The sequence below is a fragment of the Antedon mediterranea genome, chromosome 4 (assembly GCF_964355755.1).
Source record: "Antedon mediterranea chromosome 4, ecAntMedi1.1, whole genome shotgun sequence".
NCBI classification, from domain to species: domain Eukaryota; kingdom Metazoa; phylum Echinodermata; class Crinoidea; order Comatulida; family Antedonidae; genus Antedon; species Antedon mediterranea.
The window spans coordinates 8473529-8501154 of record NC_092673.1 but is presented as its reverse complement, the minus strand read 5'-3'; the positions used below and the strand labels follow the sequence as shown (position 1 = coordinate 8501154).

The 27626-nt window shown below is 31.6% G+C and overlaps 1 protein-coding gene across 1 annotated transcript; it reads right to left on the bottom strand.

Moving 5' to 3' along the window:
- LOC140046541 (sushi, von Willebrand factor type A, EGF and pentraxin domain-containing protein 1-like) lies at window positions 1-27626 on the bottom strand. The gene is made up of 26 exons (XM_072091227.1): window positions 27534-27626; window positions 26457-26627; window positions 21495-21701; window positions 20015-20215; window positions 19546-19719; window positions 18360-18542; window positions 17641-17814; window positions 17223-17408; window positions 16522-16716; window positions 15879-16046; window positions 15489-15674; window positions 15037-15240; window positions 14536-14718; window positions 13726-13962; window positions 12909-13204; window positions 12069-12219; window positions 11369-11572; window positions 9402-9647; window positions 7558-7887; window positions 6519-6707; window positions 5854-6045; window positions 4652-4837; window positions 4274-4456; window positions 3862-3888; window positions 3191-3328; window positions 1-1828 (listed from the first exon to the last, which is right to left on the bottom strand). The coding sequence occupies exons 1-26, from the start codon at window positions 27583-27585 to the stop codon at window positions 1548-1550; spliced, it is 4944 nt and encodes a 1647-aa protein (XP_071947328.1). The 5' UTR covers window positions 27586-27626; the 3' UTR covers window positions 1-1547.

The window sequence follows — 27626 nt, the reverse complement described above, 5'->3', positions numbered from 1 at the left end:
TTTAAAATTCAAATATGATATTACATGTTTATTAAATAAAAAAGAGTTTATTTAATCTAATTCAAAGAATTGCAATACATTATTTTCCCGACGTGTGTTGGACATGCAGTCGTCAGATTCTGAGACAACGTGACTTCACTTCCGCAGTGTGTTGATTCGCGTCAATCCATCCAATCAAAGGGCGAGAATCCAAAATCGTTCAATCGTGAGCCCTAATAGACTATCTTTTCCCAGACGTTTTTTGGGTCCAATTAGTCGAGTTTGCAAATGTCTTTAACTGTCAGCCGTAGATATAGCTTTCGCGTTGATAACGCTTCTTATTGAGTATGACCTCTTGGGATTTAGCTGGCTAAAGCCGCGGCGCGAAAATTTAAATCCTAACAGTGATATAAACAATTTGTCATTGTAATATAAGTTGTTGTTCCGTGTGGATGTATCCGGTGGAAATTGTGAAGTCCGTATTATTTATTACGGTTAGATACCAGAGCGCACCAGTTTTGGGTAAATTTCGAGAAGAGGCATAGATAATTCAGTTCGGCCACTACGTTGTTGCTGTTTGGATCGTAGTAGTGGATGGTGCTCAAGTAGGCCACATAGGCCAGACCCAGCAAGTGGGAGCGAGCGTTGTTGTGCATGTAGTGTTCATCTTTCTTTCGTATCGTTAGCGCACCAACTATTGGTTTGTGCACTGGTTGGCCGGTAGACCTACCATTGTTTGTATTCTTTCTTGTAATGTTTTGTAATGTTTATAATAATATACTTTGACCATTGTATGCTACCTCCATGGTTACATTAAAAGCTATGAAAATCAACGATCAGTAGTAGACCACGATTATTGTTAATAATCCAAACACGTTTTGACTCAAACTTTATTCTTCTTGCTTAGATGCAGATTAGACCACATACTACATATCTCTGTGGTGTAAATAGATCCGTCATTTTAGTTTTGGCGCTAACTTCCTAACACGTATACACGCATATCTCAGACACAAATATAATCTTCTCAAAACGGAGGTAATAAATATTAATTATTATACTCCCACCCAAGTTTTTAGTTTTGTACAAAATTACGGTTGAACTAGTAAAAATGTCATTTATAAAACTATATAAATACTGGTAAACCTCACTATTCTTAAACTCACCCAGTCTAAATTAAATAAGATTTATTTTAATTTAGTTTACTTTTTACCAGAAATTTGAGAAATATGAAACCAAAAATGTTTAATGTAATAATATATGTATACAATCTGCAGACAGTACTGTTTCGATCTTATTAGATCTCGTCAGTGCAGCTCAGGTTTCGAAATGAAATGTACCGCAGAATATATATCCTATTAAATAGATATAAAATAAACTCATATGAATAAAGTCATAGTTATTTTACTTGAAATTATTTAAAAGAAACAATATGTCAAATCATTAGTATATTCTAGTTTAGTCTAGTCTAGTCAACCATTTTAAAAAATTATTAATTAGTTTTCGGAGACGATTTATTTAATATGTAGTAGTAACAGCAACCCTAGACATTATATGTAGTAAGTTATTATTTAGCAGCTTGGTAATCCGGATGATGTATCAGCATCTATGTAGGATTTTGTAACCAATTTTAAATCTGCATTATATCGAATATAAATTCGCAAATCAGTCTTAAACTGTCCAGCAGGGCAGTAGCAATCTCCGATTTTTGCGTCTTCTATCGTTAAGGTAACAGACTGTGGGTCTCCAATCTCGTCTTTTGTTTTCAACCACTCCATAATTTCTATAGTAACATTTAGAGCTTGTTCGTTAACAGGTGTCGCATCTATGATTCTTCCATTTACTGGGAAAACTAAAAAATAAAGAGATGCAATAGCAATTTCAAAGAAGGAACGTAAGTAAGTAATATAACTCAGGTGGTCTAGGTTACCACTGAACTATTTTAGTTCCGAATAAGCAGGAAATAAAGTATTTTTTTGTCGTAGAAACAAGTTTAACGACTTCTGATCTCAACGCAATATGAAAAACGTTATATTGTTGAGATCAAAAGTATAAAGATTGGTCTTTATGCTAATACTTCTTGTTGCCTCATTTGATTCATAACTTACCCAACTAATTAAGCGGGTCGAATATACAATTGCCAATTATGACTCAAAATATTGAGGAGAAAAAAAATTATTTAAAAAACCATGAATGTATACGCCTCATGAACATGGCAGTAATTAATAAAATGGATAATTGGAGCTTTTTATAGATGGATGATATAAAAAAAACAATGATGAAGGATAAGAAAAGATGTTTGTAAATAGAACATTTGGTTGGTAAAAACTGTAGTTTTTATTAATTATTATTACAAAAAGCATTTGATAAATGAAAATCGGTAATAGCCACATTAGAGAAAAAAAATGTTAAGAAATAAAAAAAAAAGGATGAAAATTATGTATTTTATATGTGGGGCTACAAATACAAAGGTCCTAAGTATCTAATTTCTAGGTCAATGTATATACAAAGGGCCGTTTAAAATTAATGTTTCTGTGTCTGTTGTATTTTGTAGAGTTGCATATAATGTATAAAGAAAAATTTCAATGCTGTGAGTACTGAGTGAGATAATAAATGAATATATAATGACAACATGGTAAAGTAAAGCAGGCAGACAAATTTGCATTTTATATGTGTATTTTTTGTAAGATGTTTATGGATGTATATGTTTGAACAATACCATGAAAGCCCCAGTGGTCTAACGGTTAGAACATCTGCATTTCAATCAGAAGGTTCCGGGTTTGAGTCTCGATTTCTTCATCTTTATTGATTAAAATTAATTAATTACATTTCGGTATATCACCGGGTGGTTTAGATCTGTGCCTGATGTGTAATAAAATTGTTATAAAGAGAAAAAACAAGTCTAAGTTTATAAAAAGATTATTAAATATAAATTGTGGTAAATGATAATGTATGTATAAGAAAAGAATATTATATAGAAAATATGAATAAGAACTATCAGGTTTTGGAAATATATTAAAAGATGATATGTATAAAGTATAAGAGAAAATTATGGTAAATAATGATAATGGATAGAGAACAACAAAATCATGTATGTAAACATATGATAACAAAAATACAATGCTAGAAAAACTACGTAAACATTACTGTATTTATATGAAAATCTGAAAACTGGCTACTTAATAGTATTGTATAATTGTATACGACTACTCACTCTTTCCAACTTTTTTACAAAAGGCATTTACACCTTCTATGTTACACTCATCTTTACTGCAAAAAGCTATTGAAGGTGATGACAGCGATGACGATACTTCACTGGAAGTAGTGTCATCCGATGATGAAAATGAAAATGCTGAAAGTAAATTATAAAAAATGGTATGCCTATGACAGAATAAAAACAAAGATAAAAGGATGGTTATTTACTTCATGGAATTTTATAGTTCCATGGTTAGCCAATATATATTCTGATATTTTAGTAAAACAAATTAATATTAACATATTATTAAGTTGAAACATATATTTAATTAGTTTATTTGTACGAACAAAATAAACGCAAACTGTCTTTTTGGGCAAATCATGTATTGAAGGATGGGCAGAGAAGAACATTTATTAGTACATTCATATCAGTAGATCACTGAATACAATTAAAAAAATGTTAATTAACTGAGAGATTATGATTTTACTTGATTAATAACTTATTGTTGGCAATAGTATGAATTTTGTTCATAATGTTGAATAAATGTGATATAAAAACACAGAGATGGAGTCTTTTTTTCACGAATACAAAATATCACGTCAATAAATTTCGATTTAAAATTACAAACAATGAACAGAGCAAATGCATTTTTGAAGAGTGAAACTGGAATAAATTATTTGAATACTCACATGTTTCATTTTCGATCTCTCCGTCAGCTAGGACAAAAAGATAATTATTATAATCATTATTAAGCATATTATTACTGTATATCTACAAAAGCTAGCTCAACATTTGAGGTTGGATGAAAGGATGAAATCAAATATTATACAAACAATGAAGTAAACATAATATCAACAATTCAGCAAGTTCCTTGATTTGCAATTGTTTTTCTTTCACTTAATATGAAAAATAGAACTTTTCAATACAACATTTAAATGCTTCTTATATATTGTGTTTTTTTATCGGTAGGTGCTTGATTTATTGTGATTAGTCTTTTGTACTTAATGGGAGCGACGCGTTTTCCAATCCAGTCTGGGTTAAATTAATATCCATATTAATTGGAAATAGACAGATAGGATAAAATAAAGAGTGGCAACTTACCAGTACAAGTCTTAGGAAATTCATAATCCCACTGTCCGTTTACACACGTCACTGTGCGTTGAGTTTGAGAACTACCAGGTATATAGAAACCCTGATCACAAATTAATGTTACTACATCACCGTCTTTTCTTACAATACCGTTCCACATTGTAACTGGGGGTACTGAACATTGTGGCGTTTTAACTAACATTAAAATAAATAAAATAATAAAGTTACGTGTAAAGTCTAATATGCTATTGTATACATTAGTATGAAAAAAGATAATTAATAAAATTCGTAATATTGTTTTTGGAGTTAATAACTTATTCAGTAATAAGTGAATAGTGACTTTGCTTTGTTATTTTTGATGATGATTTTGGCTAATCTAATGATACATACAAATACATGATGATGGAAATTGTTTGTCCCAATTTCCCTCAATGCAGTTGATAGTCATTTCTGAATCTTGGGTGCCTTCTATAACTGCTTCGTTCCTGCAGAAGATTGTTACAGTAACTCCATCAGTATCATCTTTTAAAACGTAACCATTTTCGATAGATGTTGGTAGATCATCACATACGGTTGCTAAAAAAAAAAAAGACTAATATATCAATTTTTGGCGAAAGGTTGACTGATGAATTAAAACCAGTTAATTATTATGTACTAATGCCTTGCAGTGAATATTGTTTTGCTTTTGCTTTTCATAGACATTTCATAAATAATCTCGGCTCAACACGAAGATAATGTAGGCATAAATATGTGTGACTGTACTCAGTGGGCGCAACTTCAAAATATCTCTGACTGATTGTATTTGAATGTATTTGAAAATGATTGAAATAACAAAATACATTTAGTCCTATATAAGATATTTAAGAAAACCATTAACACTACTTCTAGTCATATACTGGTTGAATGAAACCTTTAATTTTCAGTGTTCGGTTATGTTTCTATACGAGAGGTGCAGTTATATTGAGATGTTCTCTAGAGTTGTATGATACCTTTATAAAATGCTATTATGAATATAATCATGGAATTTATAGCTATTATTTCACTACCGTGAGCGGACACGACTTTAAAACGGATACCACATATTACTTAAGAGAACATTTGTTTACCATGGGCTGACTTGTCCCTTAATCGGCTATTAAATAGTTTGACAATGAATACAATTTCTATTCAATATTATGACAATTGTTTAAAGATCAAAAACAGAACAATAAACATAATTAGATTTTCATCCTTTATTCACATCTGTATAATAACATTGATATAGACTGATACAAAAATTATCGAGTGACATTGCGAATTTGCGTATACACTGTTTTATTTTTAGTAAAACCCAGTTATATTAATACTAAAGGAAGTTTGAGAGGTTTTTTTGAATATCGCAAAATTACGTCGATAAATGCGCATAAATCCATGTGACTACACCTGCCTAAACAAAGGTGATGCAAAGAAATTATGGCCTACACTAAGAAAAAAATACATTTACAATAACATTTATTTAGGTAAAATTTAACGCGTGTATTCAGAGAAACATTTGAAAAAATGATAATATATTTATAATAATGTGCTGTTAACTAAAATGAAACGTCACCTACGTTTGATGCATCCTCTAGGTATTGCTGGGACCCATTGACCTTCTATGCAAACACTGATCTGTCTGTCATCCTTAGTATATGGAATATGAAAATCCTTATTGCAATAGATACCAATGTCAGTATTCTCAGACGTTCCAGATCCTACTACTATTCCGTTGGTAATTTGAGTTGGTGGTGTATTACATATTGTAGCTAAAAATTAAATAATTTAAGCCGAATGAGTTTCATCTTTTGAGAATAAGCCAAAAATAGTAGACCGTTTTAGAAAATAGCAACAGTTTGATTTAGACAAGTTATAAGATAGCTTTCAGTTAAAGTTTTAGTTTGACGGTAATTTATACACATATTTCAAATTTTCAAACGCACATAACTCATTTGGTTCCGTAATTAAAAAAAAAATAATGTAATAATCTTTTTATAGGTTTATTGTGAAATTTTAACCTTAGGCCTAATTATTTTTAGTTACGGACGGTAGTTATTAATTATTTTAAGATTTATCATTAAATGATAAATCTGATGTACGGCGCTCTGATCTTTTTGGAAGAGCGCCTTATAAATACCATAATATTATTATTAAGATTTATACATGTGCTGAATGATTTACGGTGTAGAATACGTCAGTGGCGATAATTATAGCTGACACATTGTAGTTATTGTATACTTACAAACACAATATGGAACATCGTAATCCCATTCTTCACTAGGAAGACATTTTAAATACCGTTCTCCAACCAATTTGAAAGTCAGGTCACAGGAGAAAGACAGTTCTGTATTCATTAGATATGGTGGCTGAGACCCTTCAATTACATCAATACCTCTTCCATTATTTATTACTGGAGTTTTGCAGTAAAAAGCTAAAAAAAACAATACAAATTTGCTTGAGGAAGTACATAATGATGATCGCGAATGGTATTGGTATCATTTAAGTTCTGTCTACACTATCAAACTAGTTTGAAAAAAAAAAGTATAATGTGAACAAATAGGCCTATGGCTAGTGATGACATCATCATGTCTGGGCATAACACTTTTTGTTGTCACATACAGTTTGGTGAAATCGTTAAAAGCCACTATACTGGCCTTTGAAAACACTTCTTACAGATGACCCAATTCAATTGGATAGGATGAGGTTTTTTGTTTCAATATATCACAATTCAGGAAGTTAAGTCAACACACATAAATTGATCCTTGTCATTTGATTGAACAATTGTGGTGGGTCACATAGTGTGCAATAGATATATATTATTAACTTCAATACAATGGTCCGCGATTGGATATCCGCGATTGGATATCCAATCGTGTTGCCTATATTTTGCTTGACATTGGCATATCAATAATATCAATGTCACTCGATCGGAATTAACATTTTTTATATTAATTCTTGTACTAATTTGATTATTTCGGTGAAGAAGATATATTTTTATTTGGCTTTCGCCATTCACCTCATGCAATTATTTGTCCATCATAAACACTCATTATTCGTATACTACTACTTGTCCCATCAACAAGTTAGTACACTGTTATTGCAACTCGAAGGTAAGTTGAAATAACCAAAGCGTGGTTTCCACTAGAACGCAACACAGTGACGTATTGACCCAAAGTGATGTATTGCGTAATCACAAGTGGGAACCGACGACGCAGTGCTGCAAAAATCGCAGGTTTGAAAAGTTTGAAGACGTAAAATGATTAATTTTTTTTTTTACTTACGAGCAACTATATGAACTTCTACCCTCTGTGTTGGAAGGTTGATATCTGAATCATCTCTACATGTATACACTCCGGAATGTCGAGTCTCTTTGATTTCATAATATACATCTGTTGATGTCCAATAAGTAGGCCTATGTTCCTCCAATTCATTTTGACCAGAGAAAGGTTCAAAACCAATTACTGCAGTACCACTTACACGACACTGTATTTTTATTCCTTTGTTAGGTGAAGCAATCATGACGTACGTACTATTCGGGGCAACTTTCCGACGCATCGAGGAATACGATGAACTATCTGGTTTATAAAACAGAAGCTCATTTTCTGCTTCAGCTGAAACAAAAAAGGTATAGCCTGCTTAGAAACCAAGCTTCTTTTTCGATATGGTAAACTAATACCAGGGTATGAATCTCCAGTTATACCATACTAAACTTCTGCTACAGAAAAGTTTAGTTCTCTTTATTTTGCACAGATACAGTACATCCTAGGTCGTGCCCAATGAGGGTTCTCCAATACACAGTAATTTCAACGTGAAAAAAATGACGATTTCTAATGTACGTACCGAAGGACAATACATTGTCGTTTACAGAAACGAATAAATAGACAGGATGATTTATGTAGTCAACTAAATTAGCACCCAATGAATTACTTTCGAAAGAGAAACTTGTCACAAAATTTTGATTTGGTCTCATTTAAACCAACCCAATTTGTGTTTTGTATGTAACATTAGGGTTGAGGGATGGGGAGAGGATGGGTACAAAAATGAACAATGTTCTTTATCCATTCAGTAACAAAATATTTGTTCATGTTTTATAGGCCTATAGATAATCTATGCAGTAGTACTAAATGCAGTAGAACATTTGCGATGTAATACTGTAATTTATTAAAACTGTCATAGTCGATTGAAGTAGTAAAGTACCGTACACATCTACGACGTTATATTGTTTGTAATTATTAATGAATTTAAACGTTGAGAAGCAACTGTCAGTAATAAAGTTTATTTGTATATTATATGTTTATATATCTAACAGTATACACACTAGCAGTAAAAATGATTTACAGTTTTGTCAAAGTACTGTAATACTAAATTTAAAGGGTTTAAGTTTATCCCACAAGGGCCCATAAATGTATCTACTTGTATTAAACCAACTAATTATACTGGGAGAGATTGGAATATTCCATTCTTCGCAAATCAATATATTTGTATAAACGTATATTAAATCTATCAAAATAGTCTTTTTTTAAAAGAAAATCGGGCTGTCTTTATTAACATTATGCTGTACTCGAGCTGTTCATCAGGTTTTCAGCTATTAAAAACAATTATTCATAGAAGAAGATTGTTGTATTATTGTGTGCAGATATTTTTCAAGATAGACATCCATTAGACAGTGTATACCACGATCGGAAAGCAAACAATCGTTGAAACTAAATTCATTTTAATTGTAAATAACTAATTGCCTAACTAAATTTAATTAGTAAATATGGTTACACCAGGTGGTTACAATCAGTACCGAAAGTACTAACCAACTGTATATACCATTGAGTAAACATTCTAAAAGTAACGCGCGATTTATCGAATTTTGCCCTTACGTAGCCTACATTTATATATTGATATCTCCATTATTATTGTGTTGAACAATATTTCTGTTGCTCATTGGATACTTAGTGAAAGTTAAGAAATTTACACAAACTATTTTGACTTAACCAAAGGTAAATTTCTTTAATAAGTTTCAATACTTGTTTACATTTATCACGACCTATGCTTATTTATATAACTACATGATATTTACCAATATACAAATATCGCAATAAATATCTTAATGAAGGACAAACTGTATATAACTTACTACAAGTCACAAGCCATCCTGTCCATTGTCCATTCTCACAAGTTCGTACGTTTGCATTATCAAGTATAAATTTACCAACATCACGACAACGAGTTATTAGATTTGTACCCGACGGAAAAGTTGTGTCTGACGAAGTTGCAGGATCTAAATCGTACCTATTGTTGATATTGATTACGGTATTTGCACTTATTGTTGGCTTTAAGCAGTCCCGCTGTTCTTTATTTCTCTCAATTTCAGGGTCTGGTTCTGTATCAAATAAATATTGTGAGTCAGATATTAATAAGGCCTGTATATATTACGGACGATAATGAACGACGATAAATAGATATACATTTTCTTAGAAAGAATATGGAAATCAGAAATGTTTTGATGCTACTGTTGAACTAAATGATAACGGTATATGTTATTTTTAAAAAATCCAATCAAATATAAACGTCATAGTCAATAAGAAAAATACTCTTGCTGTGTCGTCATGATTTTATTGCTCTTACTATTCATACAATTTAAAATATATATATATATATATTTATTTATGCTCTACCTTGGTATTGAGCACTCTATCCTAACGGTCTGATAATTTCAACCTGTATATATATATATATATATATATATATATATATATATATATATATATATATATATATATATATATATATATATATATATATATATATATATATATATATATATATATATATAAAAACAAATCAGGCACAGAACATTAATTCTAAACCGCCTGGTGATATACTGAAATTTTAATTAATTAATTTGAAACGATAAAGATGAGGAAATCTGTGAGAATGAGAAAAAGTCGCCCCAACCGAGACTCGAACTCGGACCGCCTGCTTGATATGCAGATGTCCTAACCATTAAACCACTGGGGCTTTCATGGTATTGTTCGAACTCGATTGGATAGCGACTCTTTAACATTCTCGGAGTGGTACGGCGGAACAGCGCTAGTCCTCAGTTGTACGCACGCGCACCAGAGATCAAATTGATACGCCCTCATCTTACAGTATTTTTATTCACGAGGCGGGATCTCAGAAGAAATACTTTTATATATATAAACAAATCAGGCACAGAACATTAATTCTAAACCGCCCGGTGATATACTGAAATTTAATTAATTAATTTGAAACGATAAAGATGAGGAAATCTGTGAGAATGAAAAAAAGTCGCCCCAACCGAGACCCGAACTCGGACCGCCTGCTTGATATGCAGATGTCCTAACCATTAGACCACTGGGGCTTTCATGGTATTGTTCGAACTCGATTGGATAGCGACTCTTTAACATTCTCGGCGTGGTACGGCGAAATTATCAGACCGTTAGGATAGAGTGCTCAATACCAAGGTAGAGCATAAATAAATATATATATATATTTTAAATTGTCCAGCCACTGATACCCACAGCATTGTCATTTTTTTCAGTAATTTGCCTTTGGATTATATATATATATATATATATATATATATATATATATATATATATATATATATATATATATATATATAAATCAATGATGTTGCGTAGCACTGTGTAAATTATATATAAATCATACTGTAAATTATAGAAACAGTGCTCATATTCGGAACATGATCTCATAATCGATTATGAGATCATGTTCCGAATATGAGCACTGTTTCTATAATTTACAGTATGATTTATATATATATATATATATATATTGCACTGCTGAAGGGCTAGTGTTGCCCGAAAGCTCTGCTAACTTTTCTGGCTGTTTACTTTATCGTTTTGATTTAGCTTTTCGCTTTTTATTTTTGTATCTCCATTGAGATCCAGCCACTGATACTCACAGCATTGTCATTTTTTTCAGTAATTTGCCTTTGGATTTATATAAATATATATATATATTTTAAATTGTATGAATAGTTATGTCAACTTCATCCTTGTTTAGTTGATGCAATGAAAGGAATTGAAATAAAAAAACAACGTTAAAATGATTTACCACAAACATGCCTAGTATCCTCATCGAAATTAATTGTTGATTCTTGACAATCCCCTGTTAAAGCTCTTTTTCCGTTGGGAAAAATAAAACCTGTATTACATGTTATAAGGACTGTGGCACCATTTTCTGCTAAGCTGTCTTTTGTTCTGGCACTGTCAACATACACAACTGAATTCAGTACCGTTGGTATTTGACAGGATAACTCTGTTAATTTTAATAATCATCAAAATAATAAAAACACTAGAATTCAATGATTTGCATTATAATACTGTCTTACCAAGGGGCGTGCGGCGCATTGTGTTGAACGCTGGATTACTGATCGTGAGAACTCTCCCCTAATATATAAGTCAAGGCACTTACTTACTGTATATTTTCCTAACCCTATCTACCCAGGTGTATACAATGGGTACTCGGTTAGATCAAGACACAACTTTACGCTGATTACTACCTGCATTATAGGAGTATGTTTATGTGTTTGATCCAAAAAATGACCGGGGTAATAATGCAAAGCGCCTATGAGCATGATTACTCATGAAAGGGCGCAATATAAATGTGGTATTATTATTTTATTATCATGTTTTTTGGGCTTGGGTGAGAATAATATGAAACTGATAAATTGTTTTTTTTTTATTGGTTTAAATCAATATAATACAATAAAGACACAATTGTACAGCAATGTGTAATAAATGTTTTAAATTACCTTCTTCAGTAACTTCACAAGCTACTACACCAAATCGTAGACTTAATTTTCCATACCATTCCAATGGATATACTGTTACATATTGTGCATAGACCTTCTCAGGGAATAATTGTTGAGAGACATCCTTTCTATTCACATTCCCTACAAATACCTGAAAATGTAAACTTTATTATTAAGAAATGGTCTGGTTATGTTGAACATTATCGTCATTTAAGGTCGATTTATTAGTCTGATGTAATGTTCTACTTTAGGTAAAACGATATTTGAATGACTATTGATGGTGGCGATTCAAGATTCAGAGTTTTGCAAACTCTTTATGAATTAAAGTGGTCAAATACAAAATTTCGCAAAATTCTGCTATAAAAACCAGGAAGACCTTTTTTCAGTAGTTAGGTAATTTAACCTTTAATGTAATAACAAATCTGGCGACACTCTAGAAGGTGAAAAAAGATGGTGGATATACGATAGATAATTTTGGCTATAGCATGAAAATAAAATAATTTGAATACAAATACTAGAAACGTAAAATTAACGTTATATTACCTATATTTAGTCATCTGATAATACTTTTACAACACCTTTTATTTTTCATAGTTTTTAAATGCCTCTCTATTTACAACATTTGTGTACAAATATATATATATATATATATATATATATATATATATATATGTTTAGTATTTTATTGTAGGTATCAGTATTTTTATGGTAAATAGGGACATTTAATCTTCGGTAACTTGATGGTTGTGAAGAAAACTAGCAAGATATTTCCAGGTATGTAACCTTTGGTCCACTGTTGAAAACCTTAAAAACAACTTCTTGAAAGGTATTTTAACTTACCGCATCTTCTCCGCGATCATTTTGCACTGTAAATTCTTCTGAAGAAATATCTTTTTTGTAGCCAACTTTATAAAGCGTAACCCAATAATCGTCAATGTAATGTCCTTGTGTCTGTGTCCCATACACTTTCATTGTTTCACGTAGATCTACTTTTAACCACTCTCCCACGATGTCTTGGTTGGGTATCCATGCACCATTCTGACGATACAACCGACCATTGGTGGCATAGTTGGCTCCATCAGTAGAAGATGCTTGAAACTCCTGATTTTCACGACGGACAAATGTTGTGCATTCAACTAGTGACAAAATAAATTAAAAATAATACATTGTTATCAACATAACAAATTAAAAGTTATACAAATTTATTTAGACAATAAAAAAAACTTGGCAAAATTTAAAACTTATACACCACAATATTAATGGAAATAATGAATTCAAGAAGAGGAATTGCAAAACATTGACAACAAAAAAAAGAAGAAAAAAATAATGTGATTTGTTACATTATATAATGTATATATACAATTTGGTAATATTTCTTCATAGTTATTTATAAAACAATTGTCGAATAACACAACGTTTCAAAAGTTGAAATCTCAACAATGGACGGTTGTGTACAAATTGTTTGTTTAGAAGCTAAACTAAAAATGATTACTTAAGATGTGAACAAATTAGTAAACCAACCTAGTGGTGTTGACCACACTACCCTAATCAAGATGGTAAGCGACGGAAGGAACATAGAATAAATAGTTAGGCATTAGTACATTTATAGACGTAGATATTGTTTTGTTATTTCTTGAAATAATACATCCGAACTTACATTCTGTATCTAAAATACAATCAGGGAGTTCCGAGAATTCAGGCAGCCATTGGTAGTTACCAGTACGTGTATTTAGTTTGCAGGTGCGCTCAAAACCACGAAGTGTTGCCATATAGTTTGAACCAAAGCAACCTAGACGAATCTTACTGTCTATATTCAAACTATCTGAATAACTAAACCATCCATTTCCTGGGTTTTTGTGCAATGAGCAATATCGATCTGAATTATAGACGGCCTCTGAAATAAAACAGGTTAACTTCATTTAATAAAACAGTTCATTACAGCTTTAAGGAACTATTGAATCAGGAGTACAACTTTACAAATACTTGAGTAACTTGAGTTTAATTGAAAATGTATATCCCCACAACCAAATCATAGATCAATAACTTATAGATAATTTGTAATGGTACAAATATAGACATTTGGTGAATGATGAAAGGGGATATATCAACTCGGCTTCGCCTCGTTAAAATATAACCTTTCATCATTCACCTTATGCCATTATTTGTACCATTACACTCATAAACATTTTGTTTAATATTCGGCAGACACTTCACTTCATGCAGAACATCGTTTGAGTATAGCAGCAGATCGGTTGGTCGTATTTATGAAGCTATAGCATCATACTGTAATTTCTTTCGTGAAATTTGTGATCTACAGGTTTCATTTCTATTTTTGTTAAATGTTTGAAACATTTTTTTACATGCTTGGATTTGTTTTCTTGATTTAGGAAGTCAAAATTTCAGCCATTACTCTGTGACATAATAAAAGAATAACATGAAAGTATCCATTAACTTGTCGTGGATTTACCTGTTATACATTGCGGCACTTGCAATACTATACTGTCACATTGTAGAACATCATCTCCCACATTTCTTGGATGTGAAGAATCACAATTGAACTGGATAGTGTTTGGGTGGCGGATGCTACTACCAATATAAGTACCAGATTCGTAAGAGCCGTATTTTGGTGGCTGTGCAATATTACAGCTTGCTAAACAATTGTGATATAAAAATATAAAATATGTTGATATGGATTTATACTCTGAAAAGTACAATCATGCTAACAATATAATGAATAATAATACAGTAAATAAATTGTAATCGTAAATAGTGAAAATTTCGAAAAAAAATATTAATACAATATTTTTCTTTTTTTTTAAAAATAATTTTATTCAGTATAAATATGCAAAAAAAACAGACACAGCGGTGACATGAGGCAGAACAAATATAAAAAAAAAAATAGGCATATTGTATTAATATCTAAAAATATTGTATAATTAAAATTAAAATGATATTAATATAAACTTACGTTTTTCACATCTAGGTGCGTCATATCTCCAGCTACCAGTAGCCAAACAAACACTCTTTGGAGTTCCGTTAATAATATGTGGATTGTTACACTTAACACTCCTTTCCACATCTCTTCTGATAACTCCTTCAGAAGGTTGATAATTCTTATCGTCCAACGTGTACGTTACTGTCGCGTGTTCGATTTCCACAATGGGGCAAGTTGCTAATAATAATTACATTATTGATGAGTGTTAAGATGATATATAAATGCTTTAATACAATATAATGTAATGCAAATGCGCATAAATTACGCTGAGCGGCTCTAAAGTAAGTCTAAAAAGATTTAGGTGCACATCTTTAGATATTACGTCTATCTGATGGTCACTGAATTATCGGTACAAACAAAACAACAACGGAAACAGAAAGTAGAAATAAAGATATTTTACAATCACAATGAATGAATAAACTTACGAAGTCTTTCACACGTGACTCGAGGAAATTGCCCACGTCTGCAATTCACGGAAGTTTTACTGGGTTCGAAATGGATATCATCACAGGTAAATGTTGCCTTGGTATTTACTTCATACACACCATTTCTAGGAAACTTACTGTACTCGATGTTTAAATGATCTTCGTCGGACAGTGGTGGGCAAGGTGCTTTACAAGATAAATAAATAAAATCATTTTTAATATAAAATTGTTTTATTAAATTCCAAATGCAGTACAAGTATACTATATATATATGCTTAGGATTATTTATAACCATACATTCATTATTTTCGATCATATTTTTTTAAATAATAAAAAATGGGAAAAATATTATTATTATAATGTTTAAAATATAAACCTTTAGAAATGTACCTTCTTCACATTCAGGAGCATTGAGAACTTCATTCTGACATATCAACGTTAGGACATCATTTGAGGTATAACCACTGTGACACGTGAACGTTACTGTCTGTCCGTACGTCAAGATAGGGAACGGTGTATCTTTTTCGCTGTTGGCCACATATGGTATATCACATGTTACTGTGAATTAACAACAAGTTTAACATTACCACTTGTTATTATACGCATAATAGTCACCACCACCATGCGGGACCGAGCATCAATGCAGCTTACCGATGCATACATGTTGATTCGTTATAATTACAGTATGATGCTGTGTGCGAATTATTTTTAAGGAAATGTTGCGTAATGCATATTGGTTTATTGTATGCAAGTGTGAATCCTAGTCAATATAAAAACGTATTTCCAGATCGAGAATAAGATATTTTTACTTTTATTGTACTAGTAATAAAGATATAAATGCAAATACGGTATTCTTCGTTATTTCTCAATATTTTTTGCGATAAATCTTGAGCTTCATTTAAACTAACTTTATTATTGTATAACGTCCCTACATACGCAGAATCTAAATAATAAACATTACAGTTATAAGGCAAAAAAATTGTTTATGGTAAGAAAAAAGAAAAATAAATAATAAAATAGAATTATATCTTACTTTCCGAACATGTTGGTGCCGTACCACCAAATTTTCCTAAGTTGCATCTGCGAGTTACCGTACCACTTGAACTCAGTCGGTAGCCTTCATTACAACTGTAACGTGCAACTGTGGATGGGTCGTACAAACCGTCTCTGGGATTGCTCGAAAACACTATGTTTCCATTACGTATATTACTTGGCATAGGACATGGCTCTAAACACGAAACAAGCAAAATCTAATGTTCATTTTAATAGTACTGCAGTTGAACTGCTTAAGAAGTTCAGTCAATAGCGAGTTTGGGGCAAAACTTTTTAGTCTCCATACGGCCGCTATTTCGCGCCGTTCTGACTTTTCTATGCATTGTAGTGTGTTTATATTTCATATTGGATTGGCTAATTACGTATACATTCGGTAGGTATTATGGCCAGATGATTCAAAATGGTGCTACGCCTACTATGTTGAACGGTGCTATTAAACGCTTAGCTTGTAAATATTTTGCAAATGTTGGGGCACGAAAAACTGTGACTGTTGGGATTTCGAAAACCATATTTACTGTGAATTCAAAGACCTAGCCTCCCGCCAAACATTTAACATTGATTTAATAAGGAAGCAGTGGATTCGAGTTTATTTTAGGTGTTAGGAGAGATTATTTCATTCGTTAAAATGTTGATGGTTAAACAAAATGTTAAAGGTAACATATATATACATAAACGACCTACTTTCAGTACAAACAGGATCAAATGACATTACCATGCCTATGCATTCCCATGTACTTGTATCCGAGTTCAACGTGTAGCCATCTTTACAATTGATGCGGTAAGTAGTGCCTGGGTCCACACTTTCCCCTGGAATATAATGTGATGGCACCTCCAAATTTTGCGGCACATTTGGCAAAATGCACTCAGCTGAAAGTAAATCAAAATATCATATAATTATTTAAAGCTATGAATTTATTAAAGGTCTGTAGATGAACAATTTATTTATTATCATCGGTTTGTATTGTAAATATATGACGTTTACCGTATTCGTTGGTTTAACTGTTCCTTTATTATTGGTGACATGCTAAAGAATTTATATGTGTCTTATAAATATAATTAACAGAAAATATGGGTAAAACAATCATGTGATGATACATACTAAGACACTGTGGAATATCGGCAGACCACTCGTTATTGTCTTTACAGAATATGGATAGTTCCCCTTTGAGGTTAAAACCATGGTCACAGTGAAAGATAATAAAGCCTTTGTAAGTGAAGTCGTCATTATCACGTCCGCCATTATCTGGAATCCCTGGATCTCCACAATTGACAGCTAAAAGAAATTAACAAATCCAAGTTCAAAATATTATCTATGAAATGTTTAAATGCATTATATTTGTAACTTATTGTCTTTAGAAATTGTACTATTGTGATTATGTACATTATTAAAAGATTGCTAATAGTGAATAATCCTTGCGCTAATACACAGTTGACAATTCATTCACGACACAAGGCATACAACAAAGATGCTATACAAAAAAAGTCTGGTGGGATTATTCTTCAATATATACAGGGACAACCAAGTTTAATATAAATGTATCTCTCTAATTATGAGATATAATCTGATTGTTCTACGAATACTTACTTATATACAATGACGTTATTGACGTTTATGGAAACAGAAGAAGGGTTGTCTCTGATTTAACCTTTTATTCTCATTAATACACAGTAAAGTATCATGTCTAGGTCATAGTGAAAAAAGAGTTTCCTGCAAGTCAGTTGCTGGGTTGTTAGACATGGTACCGTTCAAGAATCGGCTGTCAAAAAGATTAATTGCGTTTGAAAATAATTATTTTCTATCCAAACATGAACACATACCTTCACATTGTACTGGTAAATCCCAGCGACCGTTTTCTTGACATGTTATATATCCAGCATTTAAATTGACATCCGGAATAACAAATCCTTCATCACAAGTCAGCTGAACTCGTTTTCCATAGGAATAATCCGTTCCAAAAGCTTCTCCATTCTCAGGATCATCAACTGCAGGGCATGTCACAGCTAACAATATATAAAATAAATATATATAAAAGCCGTCGCTATAGATGATCAATTATTTTAGAATTGTTATCATTTAATTATTTGTATCTAATTTCCATGGAAAATCCGAACAAAAAACTTTCTTCTCATTAATATTGATTATAATATTGAATATATAGGCCTAATGATATAATTTATAGAAACAAATAATGTAATAATTGACTATGAATAATTAATGGAATATGTTATTGGCTAAACTTAAAGGCCAGGTGCGGGAAAAAAATTTCTATTGATCATACATTCCAATAGTTATCGATCTACAGTTTTCCCTATGTTTCATAATTTTTGGGATTGTTGAAAATAAGCACTTTCTTGTCAGTGGGGGATAGTTTAAATTACGCAGAAAAATCTCTATTCTTTTGTACACAGATTTTGTAAACAGAGAGGCATTTTAAGAAACTATGAAAAATATACGGTTTGGTAAAAATGTTATCAGATGACTAAATATAGGTAATATAACTTGAATTTTACATTTCTGGTATTTTTTTATTAAACTTCAGATTTTAATTTTTATGCTATAGCAAAAATTATCCACCGTATATCCACCATCTTTTTTCACCTTCTAGGGAGTCACCAGACATGTTATTATATTAGGTTAAACTACCTAACTACTGAAAAAAGTCTTCCTGGTTTTTATGGCAGAATTTTGTCAAATTTTGTATTTGACCATATTAAGGGAAATTCATGTTTTTTCGTCTTGATTTCTGTTACAAATATTTGATTTATATACAATTAGTCAGATATTATATTTAAAATTCATGCCTGTATCTGAGCTTTAAACCTTGGAGTTCAGATTACATTGAACTTTACAATCTTATCTATGTTATTACTTTTTTAAACTTGACCAAATTATTAGACTAGAAAAAAACCAAACGCTGCCTGGCTAGACAAGATCATAAAAACAATCGTAAAAGAAGTTAAACAATAATAAAAATATAGTAATTTATTTTAGATTATTACTTACGTGAACAGGTCGGAGTTAGTCCACTCCATTCCCCATCTGCCTGACATACACGATAATTTCTTCCTGATAATCTGTAACCTTTATTACAGTAAAACAAAACCTCTGCAGCAAAAGTATAAATATTACCAACTTTATATCCATTTCTGATTGATCCTGGTGATCCACAACTTCTAGCTGTTAGGTAGAATTAAAATAATATCGAATAAAATGAATTTTTAATCATGGTAAAGCGTGACTTGACCAAACAATAAACGACAATTACAACAATAGCAATCAGAAAGTTGCAACCTATGACAGGGGTAAAAAAGGATATTCAATTGTGATTCAGGTCTAAATCATGTTTAATGTTTAATATTGATCAATAGGCATGGGCTTTAACTCCACATCTATTATCATTAATAACGCCCAAATATTTACAACGATAACTTACAAATTGTTGACGTTATTGTGCAAAAATAAAAGGGCTTACGTGGACAAGAGAAGCTTTCATCAAGGTCAGTCCATGTAGCCGTTCCTGGATTACTTTCGACCTCCTTGCAGTATATATATCCATTGCCGAGCTGATAATAACCATAATCGCAAGAATATTTCAGCCTTTCCTCTAGAGCATATATTTGTCTGTCGTGGTTGTCGAATGTATTATCAACCTTTGGTGGAGTAGGGCATGTAACTAAATGTAATAATACAACAAACAAACAAATATTTAATAAATATCAATTAGGCGATAGATTATTAATTAGTAATTATTCAAGCCACTTATTCCAGTACTTTTTGCTTTGCTATTTTTTATTTCTCTTATATTTTCTTTCACTCATCATCATCTTTTTCTCACCATTACCTAGAGGAATGTTTTTTAGTCGCGTGGACGCGACTCTATAGTTCACTATGTCGGTCGGTCGGTCTGTCGGTCTGTCTGTCGGTCCGGTATCACTATGCGTTTTAGCACGCGACTTATGGCTGTTGGCCTTGTAATCACCTGTAATCACCTGTCTTGTCGGGCTCGTAAGTAGACCATACATTTCTGTATGGTACATGTCATGCCCTCCCAATTTCATCAAGTCATCACTGCATGGTTTTTTTGTTTGGTTTTTTTTTGGTTTTTTTCCATTCGTTTCCTTGATTTAAATTCTTCTGCAATACACTTTATCCCATAAAAGTAAATTTGTTGTATTTTCTTTCAATGAATTTATCAAGTTTATTTTTAAAGGCGTTTACTGTGGTAGTGTTAACGGCTTCCTCTGGTAGACTATTCCATAGGTTAACAATTCTGTAAGAAAAATTGTACTTGCGGATATCCAGTTTAGGTCGTCGCTTATATATGGTGTATCTATGTCTTCTTAGGTTTCTCTCGTATGTTTTCATAGGGAAGAAGTTACGCATTCCACTACCACTTAGGCCTGTCACCATTTTAAAAACTTGAATCATATCTCCTCGTAATCTTAAGGCCAATTTTGGTAGATTTAGTCGTTTTAGGCGTTCTGTATAATCCAGTCTTTTAATGATGGAATTGCTTTTGTTGCCCTCCTTTGAACTTTTTCAATGCATGTTATATCTTTACGAAGAAACGGAGACCATACACAGTTAGCATATTCAAGGTGAGGTCTCACTAATGATTTAAAAAGTGGAACAAACATTTCCTCATCAAGGTAGTTAAATGTATGTCTGATCAGACCAACAACTCTATTGGCTCTTTTACTGACGATTCCAACGTGTTGAACTTGATGGTCTGGTCAAATATAACGCCCAAGTCTTTTCCTTCCTCTTTTGCCTGCAAAGCCTCCGCTGACATCGTATAATTGTACAATTCAAGGTTCCTGCCAAGACCTTGTTTTTTGTACGTTTTGTGCAGCAGCCATAACAAAATATACGGACCATCTAACCACGACGATTAAATATGTGATAATAACATATTACGTTTAATTATTACTTTGTGACTATATGGTACTTACTTTCTGTCAAACATGTTGGTGTTTCACCACTCCATCGACTATCACCGCGGCACTTACGTACCGCCAGTGATTCATCCGATAGTTTATATCCTGAGTCACATCTATATGTTGCCGTTGTATCGAAACGAACAGGGTCCACACTAAGGTCGTACGAAAGGCCTATCGTTAACGGAGGCAAATCGTCCACGTCGCAGAAGTCATCTTGAACTGTAAGAAAAAATAATGATTTTAACAAAATGTGTGTTTGATTGTAAGCAGTCATAGCCTCAATAGGAGAACACCGGCATGCTTTTTTGTGTAAAATTGATGGATGTATTATAATAATTACGTGTTGTAATGCAATGCATGCAAATAACTTTAGTCCAAAAAGTATATGCAAAATATTTATATATTTTATATTTTTATTTTATATTTATTTATATAATTATTTATATCGCTTAACGTTTTCTGTTATTTTTTGTCAATAGTTTCTAAACATCCATGCTTTCAGCAACTTGAATTAGATGGAAAAGAGAATATTAGAAAACTGTACTGGGACCACTCATCACTGAAATACGAGTGGTAAAATAGGGATGTGCATTATCCAGACCTATTCAATCACTATAGTAAAATTATTATCTGGGAAATTGAAGATCTACGGATGTTTGTTGTAAGTGGACATAACATCAATTATCTTCGCTATGTTGAAAACATGGCACTCATTGTCAGGTCAGAATAAAATCTGCAGAGATTACTGGATTCAATGTTTGAAGCGAAAGACGGAAAGGACTGAAGATAAATATCGAGACTGGATGTATGTCAGAATCATTTGGCTCAGAATTAGAGGGAAAGCAAACCAATACATTCAAGTATTATGATTTGGCAGCTTGCAAACACAACAATGATACCATCACCAGACATCAGCGACGCGTTAGAGAACCTTCAGAAAGATCAGGACTGCATCGTGATACATTAAATCACAAATTCTTTTAAAAACATCAATGAGCGCAGAAGAGTGTACAAAATCCCTCTACAGTATGATAAAAAGTTGTGCCATCAACTGGGTCTACCGAGTAGGGGAACTAAACTTTTGAGATGGTAATTGCAGAACTAAAGCACGCAATGAGACTTGGCAATATGCATATCCTAACTTTTTGTGATAATTATATCCGATCCAAGTTTCAAGCAACCCTAAAGTTACCGAAAGTCCGAGCAGAGGCCTCTAACGATTATTATGGAATATAACATGACCGATACTATACTAAATCAAGAGTCTTTTTTAATCAACATGGCGGAACTTATTTTCAAAATAATAAGGTATGCCATATATTCGGAGACATTAATATTGACCTAATGAATTATGTTAACAATAACCAAGTTGGAACTTGTATTGAAAATGTAATGGTAAATTCAATTTTCCAATACATCGGCTACCCTAATTGACAATATTTTTATAAACCAAATCAATAGAGAGATCCCCACTGATATCCTTATATCACATACAACTGATTATTGCCAATTTTTTAAATTGCAAAACTAGTACAAACACATAAACCAAACAAGATTTATTGTATCTATATAAATAAATACATCGTTGATGATCAATCAATTCAAATTGGTATTCATGATTTATAGACTGGACAAATGTTTCTCTAAAGATCCAAATATTGCCGATGACACGTTTCATAATATTAAATATAATCTCCTTAGTAATTTCAGCGTAAAAAAACTGGCGATATCAAATGTACGTATACCGCAGGACTATAATACATTGTCGTTTACAGAAAGGAATAAATAGACACGATGATTTATGTAGTCCACCAAAATTAGCACATGGGAATTAATTCCGGAAGAGAAAGTTACCACAAAATGAGTCTAAATTTTGGACTCATTTAAAGAAACCCAATTTGTGTTTTGTATGTAACATTAGGGTTGAGGGATGGAAAAGAGGATAGGTACAAAGAGGAAACATTTTTAAATATATTCTTATCCACTCAGTAACGAAATATTGTTTTCCTGTTTTATAGGCCTATAATAATATACCACTAAATATAGTAAAACAAACTGTCATAATCGATTGAAATAGTAAAGTACATGTCACGATACACCACTACAACGTTTATATTTTTTTGTAATTATTAATTAATACAAACGTTAAAAGGCAACTGTCAGTAATCAAGTTTATTTGTATATTATGTGTTTATATATCTAACAGTAGAGCCTATCCAAAATCACAGTAATAAAGTTTATTTGTATATATTTTTCATCTAACAGTACGCACATTCACAGTAAGAACTGTTCGATACAAATAGGTATTTGCACTATTGTCAAAGTTTATTTTCCAAGGGCTGATAAATGTACCTACTTGTGTTAAACCAAACAGGCAGACTGAGAGATTGGAATGTTCTATTCATCGCAAATCAATACATTTGTATAAATGTACATTAAATCTATCAAAATAGTATTTTTTGTAAAGAAAATCTTCAACATTATGATGCTGTACTCGAGCTGTTCAACCGGTTTTCAGCTATTAAAAACAATTATCATAGGTATTATTGTGTGCGGGTATTTTTCAAGATGAACATCCATTAGACAGTGTATACCACGATCGGAAAACATCCATATTTGGGGCAAATCGTTGAACCTAAATTCGTTTTAATCGTCAATAACTAATTATCTAACTCAATTTAATTTATAAACATGGTTACATCAGGTGGTAAAATCAGTACAGTACCGAAAGTATGAACCAACTTTATATACCATCGAGTAAAAATTCTAGAAGTAAGGCACGATTTAACGAATTTTGACCTTACGTAAATTTATATATATATATAGATACTCATTATTTATGAGGTTTAAAATTTAATTTTTAAACAGACCCCAAATATTTGCAGATTCTTTTTTTGTCGTTTATATTTTTTTATTTATTTTAAAGGATTTATATATACAAAAAGTAAAAACTGAAATTAATTTATCTATAAGTTTGTTTTTTTTCCCTCCCAAAATACACTCGGAACACAATGAACCAGCATATCTTTAAACTTTCTCCAGACCGATTGAATAGTTTTACATGAAAGTTTTTTTCATTTTCTATATGATTCTTACATTTGATACATTGTCCGTTGTGGATAAGTTCCATCTCTTTTTAACATATAGGCCTATGGATTCAATGTAACAACTTAAAATTAAATTTAGCTACTTTTACCATTTGCTTCATTCTACATACTTTTCTATTCCATATTTCATTCCAGTCAATAATTTCATTTCTAAATTCTACTTCCCATTTTATTGCGCGATTTGGAATAATACATATATTATTTATAAACTGCTTATAGTAATAAGATAATACTAATGTGTGCATTTTCCAAACCTCATTTGTTTTTCCATATCTCAGGTATTGCATTTAGTGTTGCAAAGTGTTCAATTAATCTATTCTGTTTATTTGACAGAGTTGGGATAATTTCTGCTGCCGTGAAAACAACTAAATCATTTACTGTTTTGTATACAAAATTCAACTAGGTGTTGAAATATAGAGATTTTCAACATTTATATAAAATACTGGCATATTTTTTAATTTAGTATGCGCTTCAGTATTTAATTTACTACCATTCACAGTATAATCAACTGGATGCATATAGTAATTTGGAATACATTTCCAAATACCTGGGTTAGGATTTTAGAGTCTCTTAACTCAACTTCAGAGAGTCAACTATAAAGATATTAAAATTCATCCATATATATACCACATTTATCTACTGTGTTTATGAGTTTTTATTATATATAGATGATGTAATGTCAGTAATGTAGATAAGGTAATCTCCTACGCTGATGATACCACTGTCTATTATTCAAATACAGATATCACAAACTTGACCCAGTGAATCTTAAACTCTCTAAAATATTATGTTATTTTCAAAACACAAAGCCTTGTGAGGAGCTTCTGGGTGAAATATTGAGTACAAAAATTAAAATACCGAGTTAAAATATTCCCATAACAATTAATGGTACAAACCTACAAAGATTGGAACATACTTTCTTAGGCATTTTGTGAACGAAAATAAGCTGGAAACCCTATATAAAGTATAATTATATGTAAGATTTCTAAGGCCATTGGTATCATCTGCAAGTTTAAAACATTTCCTGTAAACATATTAATACATTTATATTTAATTCATTTATATTACGCCCTTAATTTGCCACATCTTCAATGAATATCCAACACATAATGACAAACTACATAATTTACACAAATTTATAGTTAGAATAATAATACTTACAAAATCGAAGAGAGATACTAAATCACGTTTTCTCATTTAAACCTACTCACAATTTTTATTTTAAATAAGCAATATGTTTCCAATCCCTTGTATTTGAAATTCTTGATCAAAGTCAAAAAACTGAACGCCCAAAAACCCTTAGAAATTCAACGAAAATGTTCATACCTTTCCCCAGACTTGCAATAAGTCATAGATCCATAATTATTCATTCACGGACTAAATATTTGGAACGCGCTCTATAAAACCAATAAATTAAATCTAACTTTCAAAAGAAAGACGGCAATATTACTAAAGTACAGGGGAATTTCACTTCAATTTGTTTTTCCTCGTGAATGTCGTCTGGTACACATATGAGTGTACTGTGTAGTATCCAAACTGAAATGTAAAATTGGTACAGCGAAAAATTCCTTCACAAACATGAATATATCTCTGTTATCAAAGAATAATTGATTGATTGATACAATGATATTCGATATTAATTTGTAACGTATGCTTTTGGGTGTGTGTTGTACGTAAGAAAAGGAAACTGATTTCTTTCTGATATTTTGACACGCCTTAATATATGTATTTAATGGTACTGACATGGACCTTGGACATTGACCACATGTTTGAAAAAATCACTTCGGATGAACGATAGGTTCTGGTTGTCAAATTAAAATCAGTTTAATTATTTTGAATATGATTATGGTAAGTTTACTGTACTTACACACTTTGATGCAAATGTAACCACATATATCATCACATCTACATCGTCGATTTCCCTTGCAGTCTGATTTATCACTTTCACCCGTGCACGCAGCGTCCCTATTACAACGACGGCCGGTTAAATCCACTTGTTGTTCATCATAAAAACATTGAACCAAGTCTGTTTGAGATACTAAAAATAGAGTGATAATGTTTAATATTTTGTAAAGCAAAATCTCTATCAACTTTCTTGTTATATAAGGAATGTTTTTCTAACTTTCAATAAAGTATTTCAATTTAATATTTAAAAGTTTTAGGCCTACAATTTAAAATACATTCCGTTTTTATCTTAAAGATGTATTGTCCCCCAAAACATAAAAAATAAAGATTAATTAAATCAGATTTTAGGTAGGTTATTTTGTAGGTTTAATAAAATTCATCACTGTAGAAAAAACATGTCTTTAAAATAAACCGATATAGGACAATTGATGAATGTGGTCATTTTCTTCAGACAATTATTATTGTCAGTAGGCTATTATCAATCTGATCAAATCAATGTACGATAGTTATTACAACCACATATTGATCAAAGAATAAACACATAACAGTACTCAAAATTATACTAAATTATGTAACAATAATTTTCTTTTATAAGCCCAGACGTACGTAATTTATTTATTTGTATAGTGTAATATAATTCAATAATTCGAGTAATACAATGTGAAAAAATATGTAATCATTTGATATCAGACTGTCTGATGGTAATACCAATGTTTGTATGTATTTTTTAATGAAATTGACTTTCTTACAAAATAAATTAAAAGAATATATGCAATCATTAAATGTCAAAATGCTTGGCAGCTCTCCTGACGTGAAACAAAAAGTAAATAAACCATCCCGCCCACCAAAACACAACAACAAAGAGTTCTTCTATAGCTGCCTTTAGAATTGACGGTAACAATATGCTTTTGTCATCAATGCCTCCCTACTCGCATAATACCATGTTTGCGAAACTATCGAGAAAATACAGTATCTAAATATTCTTCACATTGAATTTGTAGATAACCAATTTGAGGCTTAATTTTATTCAACTACTTACCGACATAACTAATTGCTAACAGGAAAATAAGAAGCCCGACAAGCCTTGCCATATTTGCTATCGACTATCACGGAACTAATGTACCAGTGTATC

Coding starts and splice junctions, on each gene's coding strand:
- LOC140046541 (XM_072091227.1), bottom strand. CDS start 27,585: ATGGCAAGGCTTGTCGGGCTTCTTATTTTCCTGTTAGCAATTAGTTAT. Junction 9,648..11,368: donor GGATACTAGGCATGTTTGTG/GTAAATCATTTT, acceptor TATTTGATACAG/AACCAGACCCTGAAATTGAG. Junction 1,829..3,190: donor TTGTAAAAAAGTTGGAAAGA/GTGAGTAGTCGT, acceptor TTTATTTTTTAG/TTTTCCCAGTAAATGGAAGA.